This window comes from Callorhinus ursinus, unplaced genomic scaffold, assembly GCF_003265705.2.
Source record: "Callorhinus ursinus isolate GAN/ISIS: 27379988/994484 unplaced genomic scaffold, GSC_fseal_2.0 scaffold79, whole genome shotgun sequence".
Taxonomy (NCBI): Eukaryota; Metazoa; Chordata; class Mammalia; order Carnivora; family Otariidae; genus Callorhinus; species Callorhinus ursinus.
Window position 1 is genome coordinate 2387378 of NW_027397141.1, and position 27647 is coordinate 2415024.

A 27647-nucleotide genomic window follows, 5' to 3' on the forward strand; every position below is an offset into this window, starting at 1 on the left:
CCAGGCATTCAATATTTTCTATTATAAAATTTTATAAAAACAAATATAAATAATTGTTCACTGGGTTTATTAACAATCTATCCACGTACAAAGACGCTTTAAATGGTTTGCTGTCTCCCAAATTTTGTTTTTTTCCGCATGAGAAGTTGCTTGATAAGTGTTTGTTTTCTCCACCATTGTATTTAAGCATCTTTGGGTTGCAAGTAACAGTAATTGACGGACTGTGCCTAAAGCAAAGACGGGAAGGTAAGAGCCATGTCAGAAGACCCAGGAAGCTGAGCAGCAGTGAGGACAGGCAGCATAGCTCCTGTGACCCGGGAACGGTTCTGCCCAGCTGCACAAGAGGCACTTGGCGGTGATGGCCAAGGGCAGACAGCATGCTAGACGCTGAGCCACTGCAAGTCTGACTCGGACAGTCAGTACTGTGTTGGGAATAAACTTTTCCCTTTTTTTTTTTTTTTTAAAGAGGAGATCTTGCATCCTGATATGATCCAGTCTTTTTTTTTTTAAGATTTTATTTATTTATTTGACAGAGACACAGTGAGAGAGGGAACACAAGCAGGGGGAGTGGGAGAGGGAGAAGCAGGCTCCCCGCAGAGCAGGGAGCCCGATGCGGGGCTCGATCCCAGGACCCTGGGACCATGACTTGAGCCAAAGGCAGACGCTTAACAACTAAGCCACTCAGGCGCCCAAAACTTTTCCATTTTTAAAATCCTTCTTACCCCGATAGATGCCATGTTTCAAATGGGTGATGACACAGCCACCATGGCAACCAGACTGGATTTGGCTTTATTCTTTCCGATTAGTTGGGATATGCTCAGGGAATGGAAATTAACTTGTATAGTTCAAGGTAAGTAAAAATTAGGTGGTGGTGAGGATTATAACTATTCCATGGTCAATATACATGATTTTCCAAAATATTTTTTGACCCTTTGCATCATTGATCTGCTCCATAAACATGATTAAAACTTGAGTAACAGTGAAATACTCTCAGGGCACAAAGATCTGCCATAAAGCATCAGGTGGTTGCAGGCAGTGATGCATAAGGCTGGACTTGCCCAGCATGTCTCACAGCTCATCATGCAGTGTCAAAGGCTAATAAGGAGCATTTCACTTTGCAAACTTTGAAACCTTATTTCTAGACTCAAGAACATTAACCAAAGGGGAAACTTGACCAAGCTGCAGAAGGGAAGGATGAGAATGGAATGTGTGAGGACAATCCTGAGAGAGTTTGTGGGGTTTATTCCTATTACTTCATACTGACAAGTCATCGGAATGTTCAGCATCAAGCACATTATTCTCACTTAGTAACCTCGAACAGGACATACCGGTGTGGCACAGATCTCAACAAAGTTCCAGTTCTTGCCACTGAGTCTGCGGTGCAACCTACTTTTTGAAAAATACAGACAACTAAATAGACCACAGAAAAGCAAATTGGACCTAGAGGCAAAAACTCAATGTGGCAGGATCGTTGGGGTCATGGCTAATGTCTTGAGGAAGCGACATACATGAATGGATTTGCTGATTTTATTTCTTCCTTTGCTCCTAGAAGGTTACTTTGTAGTATGACTCTTAGAACAATTTTATTGATATTTTTTAATATCTGGCATAGGAGAGAAGCTGACAAATGACATATATGGGCTGTGCACGGGTAAAAGATTGTTCCATCACCAAAAGCATTACATTCCCCTCAACAACAGGGCAGCTTGGGATCTTAACCGTTGAGGGTGCCAGGCCAGTATTCCTTAAGCGCAGAAAAAGCAAAAGGTCAACCCCAGAAGTAAAGATGACAATAAAATCAAACATAATATTGAGAGAGTTGGTATGCTCTGTCTGCAGAAGCCACAAAAAACTTGTGATCAAGATGCTGGACCAAGCCTCAAACACTAAAAAAGCTGGATATATTTCATATGAGGGAGGGAAAAGGTTTTAAATCTGTACCTAAGAGCAAACACAAGAAAGGAGATCCCCCCCAAGCAAAGCAACTTAGAGTAGGAATAGTGAGGAGCTGCTGAAGAGGTTCGCAGGCCACCAAGCCTGGCTGCTCATACGGTGCCCGCTGCTGGCCCCGTGGGACTGTGGGGACCGGTGGGGACCCCAAGCCCATCAAGACGTATCTTCCCCGGAACTTTTTTCTGGAGCTACCAGGACAATGACTTTTCCATTGGAACTGCTGAGGTGTGAGATTTGGATCTGGGGCTTCTGGGGCTTGCCTTGTGCACCATGTGGGGAAAGTCATCCTGGAAGATGGAGGTAAACATGGTCCTTGATGGCATCGTTCAAACCCCTGGGATGGCCAATATGGGAGTCAAGAAACCCTTTTGTTCTTAAGCTACTTCAGGTTGGGTTTGTACTAACCGCCCCCGTTGCCCGACCCGGCTCACCTCCCCAACGACACAGCTGCATCTGTCTTTACAGATTTCTTTCTAGGATATACACACGCCTCTGCGGTGGTTTTGAAACCACAAATTTATCACTCCTCCCATCAAAGGCAGGGCCTAGTTTCCCTCCCCTGGCTTCTGGATGAACCTCCGGCCTGGCCTGGGCTCACAAGGAGAGCACCACAACCGTGACGCCCCGAGATTTCCCAGCTGATGGTGGACAAGGCGACATAGCTTCTGGGCGAACCCCGTCCGTGGAGCCTCACCCTTGGGACACAGCCTCCCACAAAGGCCACACGGGTGTTCCTGCCACAACCTCAGCTGAGTCCCCTGGGCAGCCAGGGCTGCCCGACTCAGCCACCAGACACATGAGTGAGCCTGCAGGTGGTTCCAGGTCCAGGTGACACCCGAGTGCACAGAGATGAGCTGTCCACATCTCCCAAGCCCTTCCCAAACCACAGGTGCCAGAGCAAATTAATTTGGGGGTGGTTTGTTACATAGCCATAGGTAACCTATGCAAACATACAGTTTTGCCTTGCTTTTTACCTAAATGGCATCATATCCTAGGTATTGATCTTACGCTAGCTCATTTTTTTCCTTTGTAACACTTTGCCCTGGAGCTCTTTCCATGTCACTACATATAGATTAATTAACCTATAATTAACTACTGCAAATAATTCTGTCCTCATTTAAACACTCCTCTGTTGATCAACATTTAGATTGCTTCAAATTTTCTTATTGCAAGCAATTCTAAGATAAATATCTCATCATGCACATGTGTTTTTCTCTATGATACATAGAGATAAAATTGTAATAGAAAAACCTCACACTTTTATCTTTCTGCCAAATTGCCCAAAAAGCTGTGCCCTTTTACACTCCTACCAGCAGTATATGAGCTTACTTACTTCCCCTTATCTTTATCATCACTGGATATTAACAAAAAAAAATGTTTTTCCTATCTTGAGAAAAAAATATAATTATACATGATACATTATAATTATACATATTATATATTAACTACTTAAATGTTACATATTTTATACATACTATATAATATATATATATTGTATATTTTATATATAAATATATGTATTTAAATATAATTTGCACTTTCCTTGTTTGTAGTGATTTTTCCGCAACTCTTCAGGTGTATATTGGCCATTTGTATGTATTCTAAAATTACTAATTTTCTTATTGCTTTGTTATGTGCAAATATTTTCTCCCAGTCTGTTGTTGTTATATTTGTTCATAGCATCTTTTGTCATAAAGCAGCTTTAAATTTTGAGTTTGGTATCTCTGAACTTTTTTTTCCTTATATGAGTTTATATTATATTATATTTTGATTAAGAAAGTCTTTTCCACCCCAAAATTATAAAATATTCTCCTATCCTCTTTATATTTAAAGAAAACCCTCCTTTATCCATCTGGAATTTATTTGGTGTTTGGGGTAGGGAGTTCCTGAAACTCCTTGAGTATGATGGGCCAGTGGAGCGATGCCTCCAGGTGTGGGGAGTGGCCCCTGGGGTAGCCTCCTGTGCCCTCGGGGGGGGGGGTGTTGCCACCTGTGTGACTCCACGTGACCCCAGGTGTTTGTTTCCTGTCTCCAAGGCTCAGTTCTTTCGTGAAATGGTAAGAATACGTCCACATGAAATTCAAGTGAGAGAAGTATGTAAAAGTGTGGGGAATTTCAAATAATCTTACATATTGACCCACACCAAGTATTTCCCCAAATGGATGGACCATTGTACAGTCCAATGCTGAATAGTCCGTTACTTTCTCAATCCTATGAAATGTCAACTCTATTATATGCTGACGTTTCATATATACATGCATGTCTCAGTTTCCACTGACTGATTCCTGCAATAAGCTCCACTGTTTTTGTTGCAATAGCTTTACGGTATCTATTTTTATATTTTATAGAGCAAACATTCTATTCGTTTCCATGAGCTATCGTAGATTAATTTGGAGGATACCTATGTATTTGCTATTTGCATCTCTCACGCAGGTATATAGTGTGTTTCCATTCACTTCTGGTATCTACTGTAGCCTCCAGTCAAGTTTTATAGTTTTCCTCCTATTTTTTATTGGTGTTTTGCATTTTAGTTGCTACCATACATGGACCAGTTTTTCCACAATTTTGCTTTATTGGCTATTACTTGCATGCAGGAAAGCTGTTAAATTCTGTCTGTCCGATCCTTGATCTGGCCACCTTGGACATTTCCCATTAGTTGTAGAACTTCATCAGCTGACTGAGATTTTCTGGGTAAAGGATCATCAGGATTCCAGGTGCCTGGAGCTTTTCCATCGCTCTGGTTCCTTCCTGCCGACATGGGGTGAAGACCGGGGTAGAGGAGTGAACCTTTCCACACTCACCTAGAAATATTCTTCAGTTTCAGGATGAAACCTGACATTCTGCACTGCCAGGATTTTTGTACTTTATTAGTTCTTGCACTGTATTTATCCAGGGCTTATGGGAAAGCTGTTGTAACCAAGCAGCATATTATACTTACTGATTGATTTCTTTGGACCAGCTCTCCTAAATAGTAGTTTCAGGTCCGTCAGAGGTTCCCTGGTCCAACCTGGATTCTTTTCTACATTCTCGTTGCTGACAGGGTGTAAGGAACCTGTGGATTCTTGTACTTTGAGTGTAGTTTCACTGAGGAATGGAAGGTCCAAAGCACCTCATGAGGTCCTGTCCCATTAAGTTGGAGCTGGTCCTTCAGGCACCTGCTCTTCCAAGTCTTTATTGACACCAAGTCTCCAGGATTCAGGTGGGGAACAGATACATGGGTGGGTCCATTAACCTGCTGGAAGCCAACTGAAGCATTGAAAGTACCCGATAGTATCCAACTCCCCAAAGTGAGCCTGTCAGGAACTCCTAAGTCATGAAAAGGGTGTAGAAAGAGTCTTCCATATAACATCTAGGAGCTTACCCCAAGCACACTTCTGGGGGCCACGCTTACCCAAAGCAGGGCAGCCAGCAAGGCTTTTTCCCCCGAGTTAAGTTGGTCTTTTGGCATATCTTTGCTAAAGTTCATTTAAAGGTGTTTTTGACAACTTCTGAGGCCTTTCTAAACAGCGTGGGAAAGCTTCAACCCAACTTGTAAAGATGTCTACAAACACTAGCAAATACCAAGAATTCCTGTTGTTTTTGGCATCACGGTAAGGGCTGCCTGCCAGCCCCAGGTTCGGGGCCTCTAAGTTGTTTATCTTTCAGAACTAGTGGAGGCTCAGTCTTAGGACTGTTTGTAACATACATGTCACATTTCTGAACAGTCTCTGAAGATCAGGACCCGCAATACACTCCTGGGCCCACTGAAGAGAAGTGTCTCACCCACCGTGGGTGCTTCAGTGAATATGGTTAGTTGTGTCTTCCATAAGATGTTCTGGGACAAGGATTCATTGTATCTCCAGCCAGCTTTAGTGTCTGCATGATGCTCAAATGGCCCTAGCTCTTCTCAGGTCTTCCAAGGAATATTGGGGTTGATAGTAAGTTAAGTCTACGTCTGGTACTAAAGTCATTATAGGGGGTTTTGGGGCCTTTGTACCGACCGCCAACTTAGCAGCTTGATCTGCCCAATTGTTCCCTTAGGGAGTCAGTCTTATTTCTGTTGCCCTTAGCAGTGGACAGCAGCTGATGTGTCACAGCTGCATCCAGGTCTTCATTGTCTTTAATCCATAAAACTGTTCTAATCCATGAATATCTCAAAGTCTGGATTTTCCAATGGCAGCTCCATCAAACTGGGATGACTGGAATACACTTATTCAAGTACCTGTCTGTGTCCTTATCTGAGTGGCCCACACAACCACAGGCATGAAGACTCTCTACACATGGGTCCCCGTGGCAATTTCTCTCTGAAGATGACCTCAAGTTGTCCAGCTTCAGTCCAGAGGGCTTCAGGAAAAAGAGCAGTGTTAGTTCAATGATTCCAAGTCAAGAAAATGGGAAAAGATTGGAAACCTTAGTTTGGAGAGTCATAGCCAGATATTTGAGGAAACCAGAAGAATTCAGGATACAGCCCAGTTTTATAAGCAAATAACACTCAAAGAGAACTGATCAGAACCAGATCAGAACTAGAACAGAACTAGAGCAGAACTCAAAGAGAACTGATCAGAACTAGATCAGAACTAGAACAGAACTAGAACAGAACTAGATCAGAACTAGAACTAGAACTAGAATCTAACATTCATAAATGTGTGTTACTGAAACATGATTTTGCTCTCTAGAATCACCCTCATTTCCAAAGATAGCCAAATCAAGACTAATTTGTTTGTAAAATTAGTCCAATTTTAATAAACTTGGCCTAATTATTTACATAAGCACAGCAAAAATAGTGATTAGCCATATAGTTGTTGTTTTTTTGTTCTGTTTTTAATCTGCTTTACTGGAACTTTTCATAAAGAATTTCAGATTGAAGTTTTAACAGCTTCTTGAGGCTAAGAAGCCAAGTCAAATACTTTCCATCGGACTTTGTCTGCAATACCTATAGGTTTGGGTGAGTTCTCTCTTCAGAGTCCCCCAAACATCCTGAGGCTCTTGCACCTGCCAGGAAGTGACCTTTACTCACTTGGTCAGGCTGCAGGGAAACCCGTAAGCAAGGTACCAGGCTGGTTTTTCCAAGGGGCTCTGTTGGCTCCATAAAGTCAACCTTAAGGCTGTCTGGTCATGTCCGAGTCTATGCATGTCTCTCTCCAATATGACAACTCAGTCAAAGCCTTGGTAATATGACCAATGTTTCCAATGATGTCCTGTTGCAAGAACAGATTCTTTTTGAACTCATGCAAATAAATGTATTGCCATGAAAATATGTAAATACTGAGTGTTTCTGAATTCTGACATGGGGAGAAAAAGACAAAGGTTTCATATTTGTTTACAAAGGAATATTTTACGAAATTTCTGTTAAGTCATAGGTAGCTTTAAATCTGGAAGAGCAAACATTAGAGAACCAGCAGTGTTTCAAGCAAGAGTGTTTGACACAGTTTTCCCATTAGTTCCAGAAATTCTTACTCTTACTTTTATGATCTTAAAGGTATCAGAGACCTGTATTTGTCATTACAATTCAATCGACAAGGAAATTCAGAGACACACAACATTTCAATAGTAGGATTACAAGCGATGACATTATACCAGGACATATAAAAACCTTAGAAATTCTATATATAATTTCTGGAACAATCATAGTATCCCTCCGTATAATAAGGTTTATTATCACTAAAAAGTTTTATTATCACTTATGTGACAATGCTTCCCATGTGATTTGACATACCAAATAAAAAGCAAAATTAGTCAAAAAGACTTCATTTAGAAGTTGAACTTAGGGAAACAATTATCATGCAAATGGACGCCAAAAGAAAGCCAGGGTAGCAATACTTAAGAGTGGACAAAATAGACTTTCTTTTTTTTAAAGATTTTATCTATTTATTTGACAGAGAGAGACACAGCGAGAGAGGGAACACAAGCAGGGGGAGGGGGAGAGGGAGAAGCAGGCTTCCCGCGGAGCAGGGAGCCTGATGCGGGGCTCGATCCCAGGACCCTGAGATGACCTGAGTCGAAGGTAGATGTTTAATGACTAAGCCACCCAGTCACCCCCAAAATAGACTTTAGAACAAAGAGTGTAACAAGAGATAAAGAAGGACACTATAATAATAAAGGGGGCAATCCAACAAGAGGATGAAACCATTGTAAATATTTGTGAACCCAACATGGAAGCACCCAAATACATAAAACAAACATAAAAGAAATAATGGACAGTAAAATACGATAATAGTAGGGGACATTAACACCCCCCTTACAGCAATGGACAGAAAACCAACAAGGAAACAGTGGCTTTGAATGACACCCTGGACCAGATGGACTTAACAGACATTCAGAACATTCCATCCTAAAGCAGAATACACATTCTTTTCAAGTGCATAGGGAACATTCTCCAGAATAGATCACCTATTAGGCCACAAAACAGGTCTCAAAAATTCAAAAAAACTGAAGTCACTCCATGCACCTTTTCTGACCACAATGCTATGAAACTAGAAATCAACCACAAGAAAAAGTCTGGGAAGAGCACAAATACAGAAGGCTCCATAACACCTACTCAACAATGAATGGGTCAACCAAGTAATCAGAGCACATGGAAACAAATGATTACAAAAACACAAGAGTCCAGAACCTCTGGGATGCCAGATGTTCTTATAGGGAGGTTTATAGCAACACAGGCCTACCTCAAGAAGCAAGAAAAATCTTAAACAACCTCACCTTACATGTAAAGGAGCTAGAAAAAGAACAAACAAAACCCAAGCCCAGCAGAAGGAAGGAAATAATAAAGATTAGAGCAGAAATAAGTGATGTAGAAACTAAAATACAATATTACAGATCAATGTGACCAGGAGATGATTCTTTGAAAAGATGAACAGAATTGATAAACTTCCAGCCAGACTCATTAACAAAGGGAGAGGGGGAGAGGATCCAAGTAGACAAAACTACTAATAAAAGAGCAGAAATACCAGCCAACACCACAGAAATACAATTGTAAGAGAATTTTGAAAAATTATATGCCAACAAATTGCAAAACTTACAAGAAGTGGATAAATTCCTAAAAACATATGATCTACCAAAACTGAAGCAAGAAGAAAGAGAAAATTTGAACAGACCAATCACCAGCAATGAAATTGAATCAGTAATAAAAAAAAACTCCCAAGAAACAAAAGTCCTGGACCAGATGTTTTCACAGGTGAATTCTACCAAACATTTAAAGAAGAGTTAATATGTATTCTTCTCAAACTATTCCAATAAATAAAAGAGGAACTCTAAACTCATTCTGTGAGGCTAACATTACCCTGATACCAAAAGCAGACAGACAACACTAAAAAAGAGAACTACAGACCAATATCGCTCATACATATAGATGCAAAAGTCCTCAACAAAATACTAGCAAACTGAATCCAACAAAATATTTTAAAAAATCATTCACCACAACCAAGTGAGATCTATTTCTGGGTTGCTAGGGTGGTTTAAATATTCACAAAGCAATCAACATGATACATCACATCAACAAGAGAAAGGATAAAAACCATACAACCATTTCAATAGACGCAGAAAAAGCTTTTGACAAAGTATAACATCCATTCATGACAAAACCCTCAACAAAGTAGCTTTATGAGGGAGCATACTTCAACATAATAAAGGCCATATATGAAAAACCCACAGCCAACATCATACTCAACGGGTAAAAACTGAGAGCTCTCCCAACCCACAGCCAACATCATACTCAATGGGTAAAAACTGAGAGCTCTCCCTGTAAGATCAGGAACAAGACAGGGATGTCCATCCACTCTCAGCCCTTTATTCAACACAATACTAGAAATCCCAGCCTCAGCAATCGGGCAATATAAAAAAACAACAGGCATCCAAAGGGGTAAGGAAGAAGTAAAACTTTTACTATTTGCAGATGACAAGATAATATATATAGAAAACCCAAAAGACTCCACCAAAAAACTACTAGAACTGATCAATGAATTCAGTTAAGTCACATGATACAAAAACAATGTACAGAAACCTGCTGCAGTTCCTTTTTAAAAAATTTTATTTATTTATTTATTTAGAGTGTGAGCAGGAGGGGAAGGGCAGAGAGAGAGAGAGAGAGAGAGAGCCCCAAGCAGACTTGGTGCTGAGCACCAGGCCTGACATGGACCTCAATCTCATGACTCTCATGATGACGAGATCATGACCTGAGCTAAAATCAAGAGTCAGATGCTCAACTGGCTGAGCCACCCCCCATGCTCTTGGATTGGAAGAACAAATATTGTTAAAATGTCCATACTACCCAAAGCAATCTACATAGTTAATGCAATCCCTATCAAAATACCAACAGCATTTTTCAGACTTAAAATGAATAATCCTAAAGTTTGTATGGAACCACAAAAGGCCCCAAATAACCAAAGTAATCTTGAAAAACAAAACAAAACCAACTGGAGGTATAACAATTCCAGACTTCAAATTATATTACAAAGTGGTAGTAATTAGAACAGTATGGCACTGGCATAAAAATAGACACCTAGATCAATGGAATAGAACAGAAAACCCAGAAATAAACCCACAATTATATGGTCCATTAATCTTTGAGAAAGGAGGAAAGAGTATGCAATGGGAAAAAGACAGTCTCTTCAAAAAATGGTGTTGGAAAAACTGGACAGCCACATACAAAAGAATGAAACTGGACCACTTTCTTACACTAGACACAAAAATAAACTCAAAATGGATGAAAGACCTAATGTGAGACCTGAAACCATAAAAATCCTTGAAGACAACACAGGCAGTAATTTCTTTGACATTAGCAGTAGCAGCATCTTTTTAAATCTGTCTCCAGAGGCAAGGGAAACAAAAGCAAAAATAAACTATTGAGACTTCATCAAAATAAAATACTTCTGCATGGCAAAGGAAACAACAAAACTAAAGGCAATCTACTGAATGGGAGAAGATATTTGCAAATGACATACCCAACAAATTGTTAGTATCCAAAATATATAAAGAACTGATACAACTCAACACCCAAAAAACAAATAACCCAGTTAAAAAAAGAGCAGAAGACAGGAACAGACATTACTCCAAAGAAGACATACAGATCACCAACAGACATATGAAAAGATGCTCAACATCACTCATCATCGGGGAAATGAAAGTCAAAATCACAGTGAGATACCACCACACACTGGTCAGAATGGCTACAATCAAGATGCAAGGCACAACAGGTGTTGGAGAGGATGTGGAGAAAAGGGAGCCCTCGTGCACTGTCGGTGGAAATGCAAACTGGTACAGCCACTGTGGAGAACAGTATGGAGTTTCCTCAAAAAATTAAACATAGAACTACCCTACAATCCAGGAATTGCACTACTGGGTATTTACCCTAAAAATACAAAAACACTAAATCAAAGGGATATATACACCCCTATGTTCATTGCAGGTTCTTTACAATAGCCAAACCATGAAGCAGCCCAAGTGTCCATCGATAGATGAGTGGCTAGAGAAGAGGTGGTGTAGGGGCGCCTGGGTGGCTCATTCAGTTGAGTATCCGACTCTTGGTTTCAGCTCAGTTCATGATCTCAGGGTCCTGGGACTGAACCCTGCATTAGGCTCCACACACAGCAGGGAGTCTGCTCAAGATTCTCTCTCTGCCACTCCCCCCGCTTGCATGTGCTCTCCTCTAAAATAAATCCATAAAAGAAAAAGAAGAAGTGGTATCTCTCTCTCTTTCTATATATAGATAGATATACACACACACAATGGAATATTACTCAGTCATAAAAAAGAACGCAGTCTTGCCATTTGCAACAACATGGATGGAGCTAGAGAGTATTATCCTAAGTGAAATAAGTCAGTCAGATATGATTTCACTCACATGTGAAATTTAAGAAACAAAACAAAACAAAAGAGCAGAGGGGAAAAAAGAGAAAGACAAACTGAGAGAGAGACTCCTAGTTATAGAGAACAAACTGCTGAGACCAAGAGAGTAAGGATGGTGGAATAGCAGGGGGCCCTGGGCTTGCCGCATCCCTCCAACACAGCTAGATCAGAAAATCATTTTTAGCAGCTAGGAAATCAATCTGAGCATTAAGAAGACAATTGGCACAATTAGAGGAAGAGACCGGCAGATGCGAGATTCAGAGACGTGAATTGGGGGAGAGGAAATCTGTGGGGCTGCAGAGGGCGTGGGAGCTCTTTTCATGGAGAGAAGACAATGAGGGAGAGAGAGCAGCGAGTGGGGCTGCCGCGAGGAAAACACTCCGCCAGGACCACTGATGGGGGGGTCCAGAGCAACACACTACGGCAAGCTGTTTGCGAACAGTGGAGCTCAGATTCTGGGTTTTAGAAGTCCACGCCATTCACCAGAATCAAGCCGGGTGGACAGTAGGGCTCCTGGGCAGCGGACCAGGGATGTGGTGTGGGGAAGCCCTGGGTCGCACTGGGAGAGATGCCCCCGCCCCGAGAACTTTTGGAAGAGGGTATACTGCCTCTTCAAGGACAAAAGGCCCCCCAGGAGCCACCGAGCGGCCAGTCAATAGCAGCGGACCAATGGAGGTGCGCGTGTAGAGGGCAGGTGACCTGCTTGTAGCTCTTTGTGCAGCTTCACTTAGACTCTGGGCACCTGGGCGGCTGAGTGACTGCTCTTCTGGGGCAGAGTGGTGCCAGGGGTGCTGCTGCAGGCCTCTCCTCCAGGGCAGGGGTGGCTCAGCCGCCTAGCCGGCTGCCTTCGGCTCAGGTCGTGGTCCCGGGGTGCTGGGATCTTCGGCTCAGGTCGTGGTCCCGGGGTGCTGGGATCTTCGGCTCAGGTCGTGGTCCCGGGGTGCTGGGATCTTCGGCTCAGGTCGTGGTCCCGGGGTGCTGAGATCCAGCCGCACGTCGGGCTCCCTGCTCCGCGGGGCGGCTGCTTCTCCCTCTGCCCTGCCCCCTACTCAGGATCCCTTTCTCTCACTTTTCCTCTTTCTGACAAATAAAATCTTAAAAAAAATAAAACCAAAACAAACAAACAAACAAAAAGATTTCGAGTTTTGAATCCCAGCCGTTTGCCTGAGATAAAACCCAGGAGAACCGTGGCACCTGGGAGCTGAGGGCCCGGCCACGGACAGGTTGAGGGCAGCGATCTGACCGAATCCTGGGCCACAGGAGGGGAGATGGTCCCTTTTACTGTCAGGGCTTCCTGAACAGCGGTGGACAGCTGGGTGGACAGGGCGGGGTAACACCGTCTCCCCCCCCCGCCCACCAGCAGGGGGGGACTTGGAAAGAAGCACAGCGCCCCCAGTGGAGGCTGGAGGAACTTACACCAAACCCCGCCCCTCTGTGCCCAGCAAGTGCGTGGTTACCAGGGCAGGTGTGACTGTGAGCCAGAGCAGGAGGGCCCTTCCCCAGAGGACCAGCACAGGACCCCTGCATCACATCTACTGATCACAGAGGGCTCCAGAGTGTCAGCTTCAGTTCCAGTGGAAATAGGGCCAGACTTTCTCTCTTTTTTTTCTTTTTTTTTTGGAATCAGACTTGCAGTTTTTTGTTCATTTGTTGGTTTTGTTTCCTTTTCTAGTTTTTTGGATCAGGCTTCCTCTTCTTCTTCTTCTTCTTTTTTTCTTTGTTCCTCCTTTCTTTCTTTTTCTTTGGAATCAGTCTTACAGTTTTTTGTTTGTCTGTTTGCTTTTTTGGTTCCTTTTCCTTTTTTCTTAGACCACGCCTTTTTTTTTTTTTTAAATCAAGCTTATTTTAACAAACAAATCAAAGCACATCTAGTTAAAGGCGCTCCCCACTGCAAGCAAGGAGGAACTCTGCAGGGGACTGACCTGTGGGAAAGAACAGCCAAAACAGAGCAGCGGAGTGCACACAGCACACACCAGAAACACTTCTTGAAGTGCCAGGCCCTGGACAGTGTAGGACCCCTTCTTGATATAGCATTACTCTCAGGAGCAAGAAACATAACAAGGTTTCTTAACATGCAAAAGACAGAAATCTAGGCACAATGACAAGACAGAGGAATTCTCCCCGAAAGAAAGGTCGGGAAGAATTCACAACCAGGAACTTGCTGAAAACAGACATAAGCAATATATCTGAATAAGAATTTAGAACAACAGTCATTAGACTAATAGATGGACTTGAAAGAAGCATAGCAGACACCAGAGAAACCCTGGCTGCAGAGTTAAAAGACCTAAAAACTAGTCAGGCCAAAATAAAAAATGCTGTAACTGAGATGCAGAACTGACTAGAAGTAATCACAGTGAGGATGGAAGAAGCAGAGGATCGAATAGGTGATACAGAAGATAAAATGTGGAAAATAATGAAGCTGGAAAGAAGAGGGAAAGAAAAGTATTAGATCAGAAATACAGACTTAGGGAACTCAGCAATTCCACAAAGCACAATAATATCCATATCATAGGAGTCCCAGAAGAAGGAGAGTGGGGGAGAAGGGCAGAACGTTCATTTGAACAAATTATAGCTGAGAACTTCCCTAATCTGGGGAAGGAAACAGGCATTCAAGTCCAAGAAGCACAGAGAACTCCCCTCAAAATCAACAAAAACAGGTTGACACCAAGACATATCATGGTGAAACATGCAAAATACAGAGAGAATTCTGAAAGCAGCCAGAGACATAAGGTCCTTAAGCTACATAGGTGAGCAGCAGACTTGTCCACAGAAACCTGGCAGGCCAGAAGAGAGTGGCATGACATATGTCTAACTATATGTGCTAAATGGGAAAAATATGCAGCCAAGAATACTATATCCAGCAAGGCTGTCATTCAGAATAGAAGGAAAGATGAAGAGCTTCCCAGACAAGCAAAAACTAAAGGAATTTGTGAACACTAAACCAGCCCTGCAAGAAATATTAAAGGGGACCCTTTGAGCAGAAAGAGACTTTCAAAAGACTAGAAAGGAACAGAGATGATCTACAGTAACAGTGACTTTACAGGTAATTCAATGGCACTAAATTCATATCAATAGTTACTCTAAATGTAAATGGACTAAACGCTCCAACAGAAAGACAGGATATCAGAATGGATTTAAAAAACAAAACAAAACAAAACAAAAAACAAGACCCATCAATATGCTGCTTACAAGAGACTAATTTTAGACCCAAGTCACCTCCAGATTGAAAGTGAGGGAGTAACAGCGAATATCATTCTCAATGGGGAAAAACTGAGAGCTTTCCCCCTAAGGTCAGGGACACGGCAGGGATGTCCACTATCACCACTGCTATTCAACATAGTACTAGAAGTCCTAGCCACAGCAATCAGACAGCAAAAAGAAATCAAAGGCATCTGAATCGGCAAAGAAGAAGTCAAACTCACTCTTTGCAGATAATATGATACTTTATGTGGAAAACCCAAAAGACTCCACCCCAAAACTGCTAGAACTCACACAGGAATTCAGTAAAGTGGCAGGATATAAAATCAATGCACAGAAATCAGTTGCATTTATATACACCAACAAGACAGAAGAAAGAGAAATCAAGGAGTCGATCCCATTTACAATTGCACCCAAAACCATAAGATACCTAGGAATAAATCTAACCAAAGAGGCAAAGAATCTGTACTCAGAAAACTATAAAATACTCATGAAAGAAATTGAGGAAGTCTCAAAGAAATGGAAAAACATTCCATGCTCATGGAGTGGAAGAATAAATATTGTGAAGATGTCAATGCTACCTCGAGCAATCTACACATTTAAGGCAATCCCTGTCAAAATACCATCAACCTTTTTCAAAGAAATGGAACAAATAATCCTAAAATTTGTATGGAACCAGAAAAGACACTGAATAGCCAGAGGAATGTTGAAAAAGAAAAGCAAAGCTGGTGGCATCACAATTCCAGACTTCAAGCTCTATTACAAAGCTGTCATCATCAAGACAGTATGGTACTGGCACAAAAACAGACACATAGATCAATAGAACAGAATAGAGAGCCCAGAAATGGACCCTCAACTCTATGGTCAACTAATCTTCGACAAAGCAGGAAAGAATGTCCAGTGGAGGGGTGCCTGGGTGGCTCAGTCATTAAGTGTCTGCCCTCGGCTCAGGTCATGATCCCAGGGTCCTGGGATTGAGCCCTGCATCGGGCTCCCTGCTCCGCGGGAAGCCTGCTTCTCCCTCTCCCACTCCCCCTGCTTGTGTTCCCTCTCTCTGTCTCTCTCTGTCAAATAAATAAAATCTTAAAAAAAAAAAAAAAGAATGTCCAGTGGAAAAAAGACAGTCTCTTCAACAAATGGTGTTGGGAAAATTGGACAGCCACATGCAGAAGAATGAAACTGGACCATTTCCTTACACCACACACAAAAATAGATTCAAAATGGATGAAAGACCTTCATGTGAGACAGGAGTCCATCAAAATCCTAGAGGAGAACACAGGCAGCAACCTCTTCGACCTCAGCCACAGCAACTTCTTCCTAGACACATTGCCAAAGGCAAGGGAAGCAAGGGCAAAAATGAACTATTGGGACTTCATCAAGATAAAAAGCTTTTGCACAGCAAAGGAAACAGTCAACTAAACCAAAAGACAACCGACAGAATGGGAGAAGATATTTGCAAATGACATATCAGATAAAGGGCTAGTATCCAAAATCTGTAAAGAACTTATCAAACTCAACACCCAAAGAACAAATAATCCAATCAAGAAATGGGCAGAAGACACGAACAGACATTTTTCCAAAGAAGACATCCAGATGGCCAAGAGACACATGAAAAAGTGCTCAACATCGCTAGGCATCAGGGAAATCCAAATCAAAACCTCAATGAGATACCACCTCACACCAGTCAGAATGGCTAAAATTAACAAGTCAGGAAGTGACAGATGCTGGCAAGGATGCAGAGAAAGGGGAACCCTCCTATGCTGTTGGTGGGAATGCAAACTGGTGCAGCCACTCTGGAAAACAGTATGGAGGTTCCTCAAAAAGTTGAAAATAGAGCTACCCTACAACCCAGCAATTGTACTACTGGGTATTTACCCCAAAGATACAAATGTAGTGATCCGAAGGGTTACATGCACCCCAATGTTCATAGCAGCAATGTCCACAATAGCCAAATTATGAAAAGAGCCAAGATGTCCATCAACAGGTGAATGGATAAAGAAGATGTGGTATACACACACATACACACACACACACACACACAATGGAATATTATGCAGCCACCAAAAAAACACTGAAATCTGGCCATTTGCAATGACGTGGATGGAACTAGAGGGTATTGTGCTAAGCGAAATAAGTCAATCAGAGAAAGACATGTATCATATGATCTCACTGATATGAGGAATCTTAATCTCAGGAAGCAAACTGAGGGTTGCTGGAGTGGTGGGGGGTGGGAGGGATGGGGTGGCTGGGTGATAGACATTGGGGAGGGTATGTGCTATGGTGAGCGCTGTGAATTGTGTAAGACTGATGAATCACAGACCTATACCTCTGAAACAAAGAATACATTATATGTTAAAAAAAAAAAAGAAGAAGAAGATAGCAGGAAGGGAAAAATGAAGGGGGGAAAATCAGAGGGGGAGACGAACCATGAGAGACTGTGGACTCTGAGAAACAAACTGAGGGTTCTAGAGGGGAGGGGGTGGGGGGATGGGTTAGCCCGGTGATGGGCATTAAGGAGGGCACGTACTGAATGGAGCACTGGGTGTTATACGCAAACGATGAATCATGGAACACTACATCAAAAACTAATGATGTAATGTATGGTGATTACCATAACATAATAAAATAAAATCTAAAAAAAACTAATGATGTATTGTATGGTGACTAACATAATAAAATAAAAAAAAAGAAAGTGAGGGGGTAGAGAACCATCTATCATGCTAATGGACATCAAAAGAAAGCTGGAGTAGTAATACTTGTATCAGATGAACTAGATTTTAAACCAAAGACTGTAATAAGAGATCAGGAAGGACACAATATCATAATAAAGGGGTCTATCCAACAAGAAGATCTAACAATTGTAAGCATTTATGTTCCCAACATGGGAGCAGCCAAATCTATAGATCAATTAATAACAAGCATAAAGGAACTAATCGATAGTAATACAATAATAGTAGGGACTTTAACACCCCACTCACAGCAATGGACAGAGCATATAAGCAGAAGATCAACAAGGAAACAATGGCTTTGAATGACACACTAGACCAGATGGACTGAACAGATACATTCAGAACATTTCACCCTAAAACAACAGAATACACATTCTTCTCGAGTGCACATGTAACATTCTCCATAATAGATCACATACTGGGTCACAAATCAGGCCTCAACTGGTACAAAAAGACTGAGATCATACTATGCATATTTTCAGACCACAAGGCTGTGAAACTTGAAGTCAACCACAAAAGGAAATTTGGAAAGACCACAAATACATGGAGGTTAAAGTACATCCTATTGAAGAATGAATGAAAGAAGAAATAAAGAAATACATGGAAATGGGGTGCCTGGGTGGCTTAGTCAGTTAAGTGTCTGCCTTCAGCTCAGGTTATGATCTCGGGGTCTTGGGATCAGGCCTCGAGTTGGGCTCCCATGCTCAGTACGGAGTCTGCTTCTCCCTTTCTCTCTCCCTCTGCTCCTCCCCCTGCTTGTGCTCACTCCCTCTCTCTCTCTCAAAAAAAAAAAAAAATACATGGAAGCAAATGAAAATGAAAACACAACAGTCCAAAACTTTTGGGATATGGCAAAGGTGTTCCTAAGAGGGATGTATAGAGCAACACAGGCCTACTTCAAGGAGCAAGAAAAGTCTCAAATACATAACCTAACCTTACACCTAAAGGAGCTGGAAAAAGAACAACAAATAAAGCCTAAAGCCAGTAGAAGGGAAATAATAAATATTAGGCCAGAAATAAATTATAGAGAAATAAAAAAACAGTAGAACAGATCAATGAAACTAGGAGCTGGTTCTTTGAAAGAACAAAATTGATAAGCACTTAACCAGACTTATCAAAAAGAAAAGAGAAAGGAGAACAAACTGGTGGTCACCAGAGAGGAGGTGGGTGGGGATTAAGGAGGGCACGTATGATGAAAAAAAGAAAATGAGAAAAAGAAAAAAAAGGAGGAAGGGGCCACGTCTATCTTATTTTCAGCTACTTACCTGATATCTAGAGCTGTGATTAACACATAGTAAAACTTCAATACCTGTTTAACAGATGAGTGAACAACAACAAAAAAAGAAGTTGAATTTTGGGAAGTTCCTTGAGATATCATCAAAAGGTTTTAAAGCCCATGCCTAAAAAGATTATAGATTATTACAAAACTTAGTTCTTAATATTCTTTTAATATTGAGAGGATTCAACATTAAGTAATCAAAGACCTAATAAAGATGAAACATAGAAACTTTGTTTTTCTAGGCAGATTAAAGAGAAAGAAAAACCTCTGTTTACCATTTAGACCAATCTAAGAAAACTCATTTTATCAGAGAAAAGACCCAAATTCCAATCTTACACAGGTGTACTTCTGATATTAAAGCTCATTCATTCTAATAAGGTGACCTTTTAAAAAAATATATGCAGTCCCTGCCTTTTCCTCCCGGTCACCTCCCGTGTTGAGATATACTCACCGAGACAAGGACATCCGGGGGGTCCTGCTGGCTCTGCGTCCTTGCGCTGGGTGCTGTGACGCCGGCCAGAGTCCCCACCGGGAAGGAAGGACTCCCAGCTGTGGGAACGCTGCCAACCAGCCTCAGATCTCAGATTCCGGCAGCAGTCGCCTCAACTGAAGACAGCTGCCTTGCTAAGGGCATGCCCTCTTCCCAGATGGTCCCAACCAAGGACTGTTGTGAAAGTGCAGCCCTTTGGGCCAATTCAGGATGACTCTGAAGGGCAATCCAGCTTTGGGACTCCTCGGAATCAGCTAAGGCTCCTGTTGATGCCATATCCCTGCTCAACTTCTGCCCGATCTTGCTCTCCAACCCTACACCCTCTCTTCGCCAGGTGTGGGTCCCTCCCTCATACACTACCTAGTGGTCTCCACAGCCTCAGTCCCGATCACACACAAAATCCCTTTCCAAAGATTCCCTCCAGGGGCGCCTGGGGGGCTCCGTCGTTGAGCGTCTGCCTTCGGCTCAGGTCATGATCCCGGGGTCCTGGGATCGAGCCCCGCGTCGGGGAGGAGCCTGGCTCCGCGGGGAGCCTGCTTCTCCCTCTCCCACTCCCCCTGCTTGTGATCTCCGTCTCTCTCTGTCTCTGTCAAATAATAAAATCTTAAAAAAAACCGTACCAAAGATTCCCTTCTCACAAACCTTCTACAACTTTTATATTCATTCAGATTATGTCCTAAGTTTTCCCCTCTTTATTTATTTATTTTTAAAGATTTTATTTATTTGACAGAGAGAGAGACCCAGCGAGAGAGGGAACACAAGCAGGGGGAGTGGGAGAGGGAGCAGCAGGCTTCCCGCGGAGCAGGGAGCCCGATGCGGGGCTTGATCCCAGGACCCTGAGACCATGACCTGAGCTGAAGGCAGTCGCTTAACAGACTGAGCCACCCAGGCGCCCCCTAACTTTTCCCCTCTTTAAATAACCAGCCTGGCTGTCCTTCACACAGCTGTTTCCATTGTTATCTCCAGTAGTCTTTAAAAAAAAAAAAAGATATTTTCCCAGATCATGTGAACTCGTAAAACGTTTGGGTTCGTTCCTCTGTCTCTGAGTTGCAGAATGCCTGATTCTTACAAGCGCTTACCTGTAAGCCAACTAAACAGAGCCCTTTTACAAGTTAGCAACAGCACCTGGAGGAAGAGAAAATCTCAGTTACAACGAACTTGGACACACATACAAATACACAAACAAGATGCAAACAGAAAGGCCCAATTTCCAAATATCCCCCTTTTACAATACCGATCTAACTGCAAGATGGTATTATAATTTATAGATCTCTTAATTGGTCATTTTTCTCCAGAGTCTAATGAATATTGTGGCCAAGCAGTGTTGCAACAAAGATTGCCCAACGCGGGAGAATACAACTGGAAGGACAGCGAGTGGGAACAAACTGCCATTTCCCATTTTCCAGTTGGATCTGGGTGGTTTTAGTCACGTACCGAAACCTGCAGGAACAAGCAAACCACATGAAGCCAGAGTACCTCTGGGAGCCTTGGTTCCTCCCCAAAATGTGAGGCTTCCCCCCGGAACCAGAGGGCTTCCCAGTTTCTAGTTCCTCCCTAAAAGTCCGAGTTTCACTGACTGAAGCCACCGGCTCCTTCCTCAGCCTCCTCCTGAGCTAGAAAAGGCGGCTGGAGCACCCCGGGGCCCTGTCCCCTGTCGGGAGGGGCCCGATGGGAAGCCGCCCAGGAGCCGAGCCCAGCTGGAGGCCGGAGGAGGCTCCCGCGCGCTCCCTCAGCAAGGCCTCACCTGCTGAAACCAGAGACTGCGTCGGGGCCCCAAGGGGGAAACGGGGCGCCAAAGGTCAGCGATGGCCTGTGTCGCCTGAGAGCCCAGGCGTCCCCAGATGGGCTGTGAACCCCACCAGCAGGTCCTGGCCGGCTCCCCAACCTGCCTCAGCCAAGTCCGGCGGCCTGGGGCCTGCGAGACCATCCCGAGGCCTCAGTGTGCGGCCAGCAAAGGATTTCTGCGCCTCCCCAGGAGCAGAGGAGGGGACCCGTCCAGGCCCTCCGGCCACTTCTGGCTTCAAGAACTGGGCCATCATTTCAGCGGGGGGGCCATTTCCCAGGTCACAGTTTCCCAGTTCCCACTGCGCTTTCCCTGAGAACACCCGGGCTCATCCAGGCTGTGGCGTGGGGACCGGCTGGTGGAGGGATTACCCATCTTTGTCTCCATCACTATGGTTCCCTAACTTTCTTCTTCCTCAGGTTGCCTCGGGGATATTGCATTTTGTTTCTGAAATCCGGTGGGCAAATATTAGTCTTTCCAAAATGATTGTATCTGTTTTGTTTTTTTAAGATTGTATGTATGTATGTATGTATGTATGTATTTAAGAGAGAGCACACACGAGCGAGGGGAGGAATGGAGGGAGAGGGAGAAGCAGTTCTGCTCCGAGCGTAGAGCGGTCATGGGGCTCGATCTCACAACCCTGAGATCATAACCTGAGCGGAAATCAAGAGTCTGACGCTTAACCAGGGGCCCCACTATTTCTGGTTTTATTGATCAAATCTGTGGCCATTTTCATTTCTTTGATTTCTTCTATTATCAATGTAACTTTCTTCTTTCTCTGGGTTTATTTTGTTGTTTATTTATTTATAGTTCCCCTTCCAGTTGTATCGAGGTATAATTGACAAAAATGTATGTATTTAAAGCATACAACCTGATGATTTGACATATGTATATTTTATAAAATGATGACCATAATCAGGTTAATTAACACATCACCTCGCATAGTTCTTTTATAATTTTGTGTGTGTGTGGCCAAGAATGCTTCACTTCTACTCTCTTAGCAACTTCGAGGACATAACACAGTATTCTTAACTCTAGTCACTGTGCTGTTCATTAGGTGCCCAGAGCTTATTCATCTTATAACCTTTGACCAGAATCTCCCCATCTCCCCTACCCCCCAGCCCCTGGTAATCACCATTCTCCTCCCTGTTTCTATGAGTTCAGCATAAAAAAATATTCCGCATGGGGCGCCTGGGTGGCTCAGTCGTTGAGCGTCTGCCTTCGGCTCAGGTCATGGTCCCAGGGTCCTGGGATCGAGCCCCGCATCGGGCTCCCTGCTCCGCGGGAAGCCTGCTTCTCCCTCTCCCCCTCCCCCTGCTTGTGTTCCCTCTCTCGCTGTGTCTCTCTCTGTCAAATAAATAGATAAAATCTTAAAAAAAAAATTCTACACATAACTGAGATCATGTCTTTCTCTGGCTTCTCTGACTTAGCTTTCCTTCTTTCCTATGGCTGAGTAACATTCCCTTGTGCATAAATACGTCTTCTTTACCCATTCATCTGTCAACAGACAGGTTATTCCCATATCTTGACTCTTGTGACTAATGCTGCAATGAACACAGGGGTGGAGATACCTCTTCGAGATCCTGATTTCACTCCCTTCAGATATATACCCGGAGGTGGGATTCATGGGTCATAGGGTAGGTCTATTTTTATAGCCTTGAGCACCCTCCACGCTGTTGTCCGCAGGGGTTGCATCCCTGCCCGCCGGCGCACGAGGGCTCCTACCTCTCCCTCTCCACGTCCACGTCAGCATTTATCTCGTCTTCTTGTTATTGGCCATCCTAACAGGTGTGAGGTTGATCTCTCATTTAGCTTTGATTTGCATTTCCCTGATGATGAGTGAGGTTGAGCACCTTTTGTGTACCTGTTAGACATTTGCATGTCTTCTTTGGAAAAAATGTCTATCAGGTCCTTTGCCAATTAAAAAAAATTTTTTTTGCTATTGAGTTGTATAAGTTCCTTATATATTTTAGTATTTTTTATTTTTATTTTTTTAGATATATATATATATAAGATTTTATTTATTTATCAGAGAGAGAGAGAGACAGAGGCAGGCAGAGGGAGAAGCAGGCTCCTTGCTCAGCAAGGAGCCCGATGTGGGACTTGATCCCAGCACCGTGGGATCATGACCCGAGCAGAAGGCAGAAGCTTAACCGACTGAGCCACCCAGGCATCCCATATATATTTTAGTATTAACCCCTTACCAGATATATGATTTGCAAATATTTTCTCCCATTGTGTAGGTTGCCTTTTCATCTCCTCGATGATTTCCTTTGTTATGCAAAAAGCTGTTTCGTTTCAGGTATTCTCCTGTGTTTACTTTTTGCTTTTGCTGCTGGTGCTTTTGGTGTCATATCCAAAAAACTCACTTCCCAGGCCAGCATCAAGGAGTTATACAGCCGCTATACTTCTTCAGTAGTTAACTCAGGACTTCGGTCTTGCATACCCAGCAAGGCCTGAGGTTAGAGAACATCTTCATCTCCTCTGTAACAACGCAGCACCGCCTATATACATTGTTGCCCAGGACTGCGGGATTATTGTCCCTCACAAAGTAGACATTATTCTTGTTTCGTACGGCCAATACCTGTCTCGATCTGCCTTCATGTTCTTTCCTGCCCTTGCTTACCACACTTCCTGCACCTCCGAAGTTCTCTCTGGGATTTTTTTTTTTTTTCCTGCCTTAAGTTCTGACTTTAGGGTTCCCTTTAGTGAAAATCTGTTGGTGGTTTACTCTTTCAGATTCAGCCTAAGAATTTATACATTTTATCTTCATCTTTATAAGACAGTTGCTCAGGTAAGAATTCTCAAGTGACAGGTTTTTCTCTCAACACTTTGAGATAATCTTCCTCTGACTTTTGACTTCTGCTGTGACACAGAAGTCAGTCGTATGTCCGGCTGTCTTTCCTTAGTGGTGACCCACTGTTTCCTTCTGGCGGCTTATAAAATATCTTTCTTCTGATTTCTGTAATTATACTTTGGTCTGTCTAGTGTTGTTTTCCAGATGTTCTTGGGGGCCCCTGAGCTTCATTGATGTGAAGATGGTAGCTCTCCACAGTATTACAAGCTACGTAGTCAGCACGCCTCCTAACTTAGCTGTTCTCTGTGCCCTCTGTCCCCGTCTGCAACTCTGATCACGTAGAGATCCAGGTTCTCACGCTAGTTTTCATTCTCTTAATTTCACTAGTAGATGTATTTCCTTCCTTTGTCTACGTGCATTACATTCTAGATCATTTCTTTGGCTCTATCTCCCAGGTCATGAATTCTCTTTACAATAACATGGAGTTTGCTCTTTATTCTACGTTAGTTTTTAAATTTCAATTATATTTTTCATTTCTGAAACTCTTACTTGGTTATTTAGAAGACTTCCTTGTTCTTTATCAGATCATTAACCTTTTATTTTAAAATCATTTTAAACATAGTTGTTCTATAATCTATGATGTGGGAAACAAAGGCAGAAGAAAAATTATTAAATTTCCTTGCTACCTATAGCCCACTGACAGGCCCTTGAAAGAGGCAGAGGGACCCTCCTCTAGGAGCCCAGCTGCCTCGATGTTGACACCTTGCAAAGGGCCAAAGGCAACCTTAGCGCAACCCCCAGGACCCTGCAAGTCTACCTTAGCATATACAAATTCTTTTGGAAACTTCCTTTATCTCTACCTCCCAAGACACAGGTTGGCAATCATCCTTCAGCCATATGACCCACGGATATACATCTGAAGGGTCTCATGACTGAGGGTTTACTAAGCAGTAATAAGTGAACTTTCCCAACAATAGCGAGCCCCTCAGGGTCCTGGAAGTCTTATTTCCAAAATACCTGGGAGGCTTACGCTCTTCCTAACCCCCTCCCAACTTGAAACTATATAATGGGCCGCTCCTCATGACCCCGGTGCCGCTCTTTCTGCCCACGGGCCCTGTCCCTTTCTGCCCTGCCTTTCTGCACCGAAGATGTCAAGAATTCTTTCATGGCCGTTGGCTTCAAACCCTAACGTCTTTCCTACATCAACTTGTAATTCTATATTCTATGTAATTCATAGTGCGATAGTTCTAGTATCTGAAGTCTTTGAAGATTTTATGTTCCTGTCATTCTCAGTTGTAGTACCTTGTTTCCTTATTGTTGTTGTTTTAATATTTTATTTATTTGACAGAGAGAGAAAGAGAGAACACAAGCCTGGGAAGAGGGAGAGGGAGAAGCAGGCTTCCCGCCGAGCAGGGAGCCCGATGCGGGGCTCGATCCCAGGACCCCGGGATCATGACCTGAGCCGAAGGCAGACGGTTAATGACTGAGCCACCCAGGCGCCCCCTTGTTGTTTTTAAAAATAAATTAATTAACTGCTGCCTTTTACTGTGAAACAGCTAATCCCTTTGGAATTGGGTCAATAGGAATTCTTGACGCTCCAGCTGATGGTGAGTTCCTCCACTGGGGATTTTTTTTTCCTCTGCTGACTCACCAGCAACCTGGAAACCAAGTTACATTAAAATTGCAGCGTAGGGGTTTTCAAACCATACAACAACTAGTGTAATTTCACACCACAAACACACATAAAAGGGAGGACATTTTCAAATTTCTGACCAAGGTTGAGAAAGGCGACTTTCCTCGCTGTCCTGTTGCGCAGGGCAAACTGATTCCCCATTCTAGCTTTCTGAGGATGGACGATGCTAGACTTCCTCGCTGGGGTGGGCTCTGGGCTAGAGCCTCCAGAGCCTTTGTGAGGCCTGCGAAAGGTGGGCGCTCTGCCTGGGCTCTGTCTCCTCCTGCCCACTCCACGCCTTCCACCCCGCCCAGCCCTGCAGGGAGAAACCCAAGGCTCCAGAGTTTGGCCTGAGGGGAAAGACATTTTTGGCACCAACAAGGATTTCTCCTTTCATTTTGGTTTTGGCCTGTGGATTTTTTTTTTTTTCCTAACTTCATGCCATTTCAGCAATGCATTTAAAAAGCATTTTTTAACACAGTAATCACTTCAAACCTAAGGGTTTTCCAGGAGATCTACCCTGCCATATGACTGGAAATGGGTCTTATCAATTCCCTTCTGTCCATTAAACATTGAGTTCCAAGAGGCCAGGAACCACGACTGATTCATTTTTATATCCTGGGACCTGCCACATGTTAGTGTATGCACAGGAAATATCATTGGAATGAATGCCAAGAACAATCATTGCAAGTTCAAGTAATTGGTTTGAAATTCTGAGTACAATCAAAGCAATTTCCTTTCTGAAAACTCTTAAGGCTGTAATTCAACACCACAGTATGGATTAGAGGTCCCTGGGAAGCTGGTTATCCCTGCGAACCTCGTTTTAATCAAATTAGCGGGGAACTTGCCCAGTTGTACTTTAATTTGTATCACATGGACAGCAGAGAAGTTTCTGTTGTAGACAAATTGCACAGTTAGTGGAATCAGATTCCCAAGGTTTAGAAAAATATCCTCACCATGAAAATGTTGCAACTCCTGCTACCTTCCCGTGATTCTCCCGCGGGTACTGACACTGGCCACCATCGTGGGATTATCTGATCGATCCACTCCTTCATAGTGCCGCCTTCATCTCTCCAGTCAGCTTTTTTGGAATATGCGTTGTCTGTTCTGGGGTAAATACGGGTTCCAGGGAGGCATGTTGCTGACTCAGTGTTCTCCCAGTCAGGGGCCAACGTTAGTCACTGTGATACAGTGAAGAGTAAGCAGCCATAGGAATTCGTATTGGTCCCAGCGGCCGCACAGTGCAGAGGGTGATCCCTGTGTTTGGAGCAGCCAGGAAGGGTTCACTGGAGGAGGCTGCCCTGTCGAGGCTGGGATGAGGGCTGACATACGAGGGCCCGGCCAGGGCGTAGAAGTCAGCATGTGGCCCCACCTCCCTGTCCAGTGCCCCCACCGCTCCATCCAGTAGCTCCATCCGCTGTCCTCCACCTGTGAAGCCCCAGGCTCTTACTGCTCACGTGCCCCTGAGGACTCTCAGTGTGTTCTGACCATTGTCCAGGACAGTGTTCACTGGCTCCTCCCAGGTGACACTTACCCAGTTAACTGTGTCTGGTCCTCACTCTTCCTGGACCCCAGTGCCCGTCCTCGCATCCTCCCCCCTCCCCTGCTTCCTTAATGTCCTATAGGATTTTAATTTGTTCCTTGCTATAGCTTTCTTCGTACGAGAGCTAAGTTGAAAGTTAACATTCTAAATACATGCAAACTCAAAGTGCCACGGTCTCTGTTTAGAAATGTGGGTGATAAAATTTAATACAAACCAAGAGAAAACACAGACAAAATATCCCGAACACGTTTCTTTCCCTCATGAGCCTGCCTCCCCTGTTTTATTTACCCGTCCTCTTTCTTCAACTTGCATTTCTTTTTTTTTTTTTTTAAAGATTTTATTTATTTATTTGAGAGGGAGAGTGAGCATGAGCAGGGGAAA

General features: G+C 43.3%; 1 protein-coding gene across 3 annotated transcripts in view; it reads left to right on the forward strand.

Moving 5' to 3' along the window:
* Positions 1-27647, forward strand: part of ING1 (inhibitor of growth family member 1) — a 60947-nt gene that overhangs the window by 13985 nt on the left and 19315 nt on the right. Inside the window, exon 3 of one of the 3 annotated variants that reach the window (XM_073887427.1) lies at positions 1143-3629. The exons of the other annotated variants lie outside the window; for them this stretch is intronic. Within the exon in view, the coding sequence (XP_073743528.1) occupies positions 1143-1263 (121 nt within the window). The 3' untranslated portion in view covers positions 1264-3629. Of the gene's footprint in view, positions 1-1142; positions 3630-27647 lie in introns of those variants that run through there. 3 annotated transcript variants of the gene reach the window in all.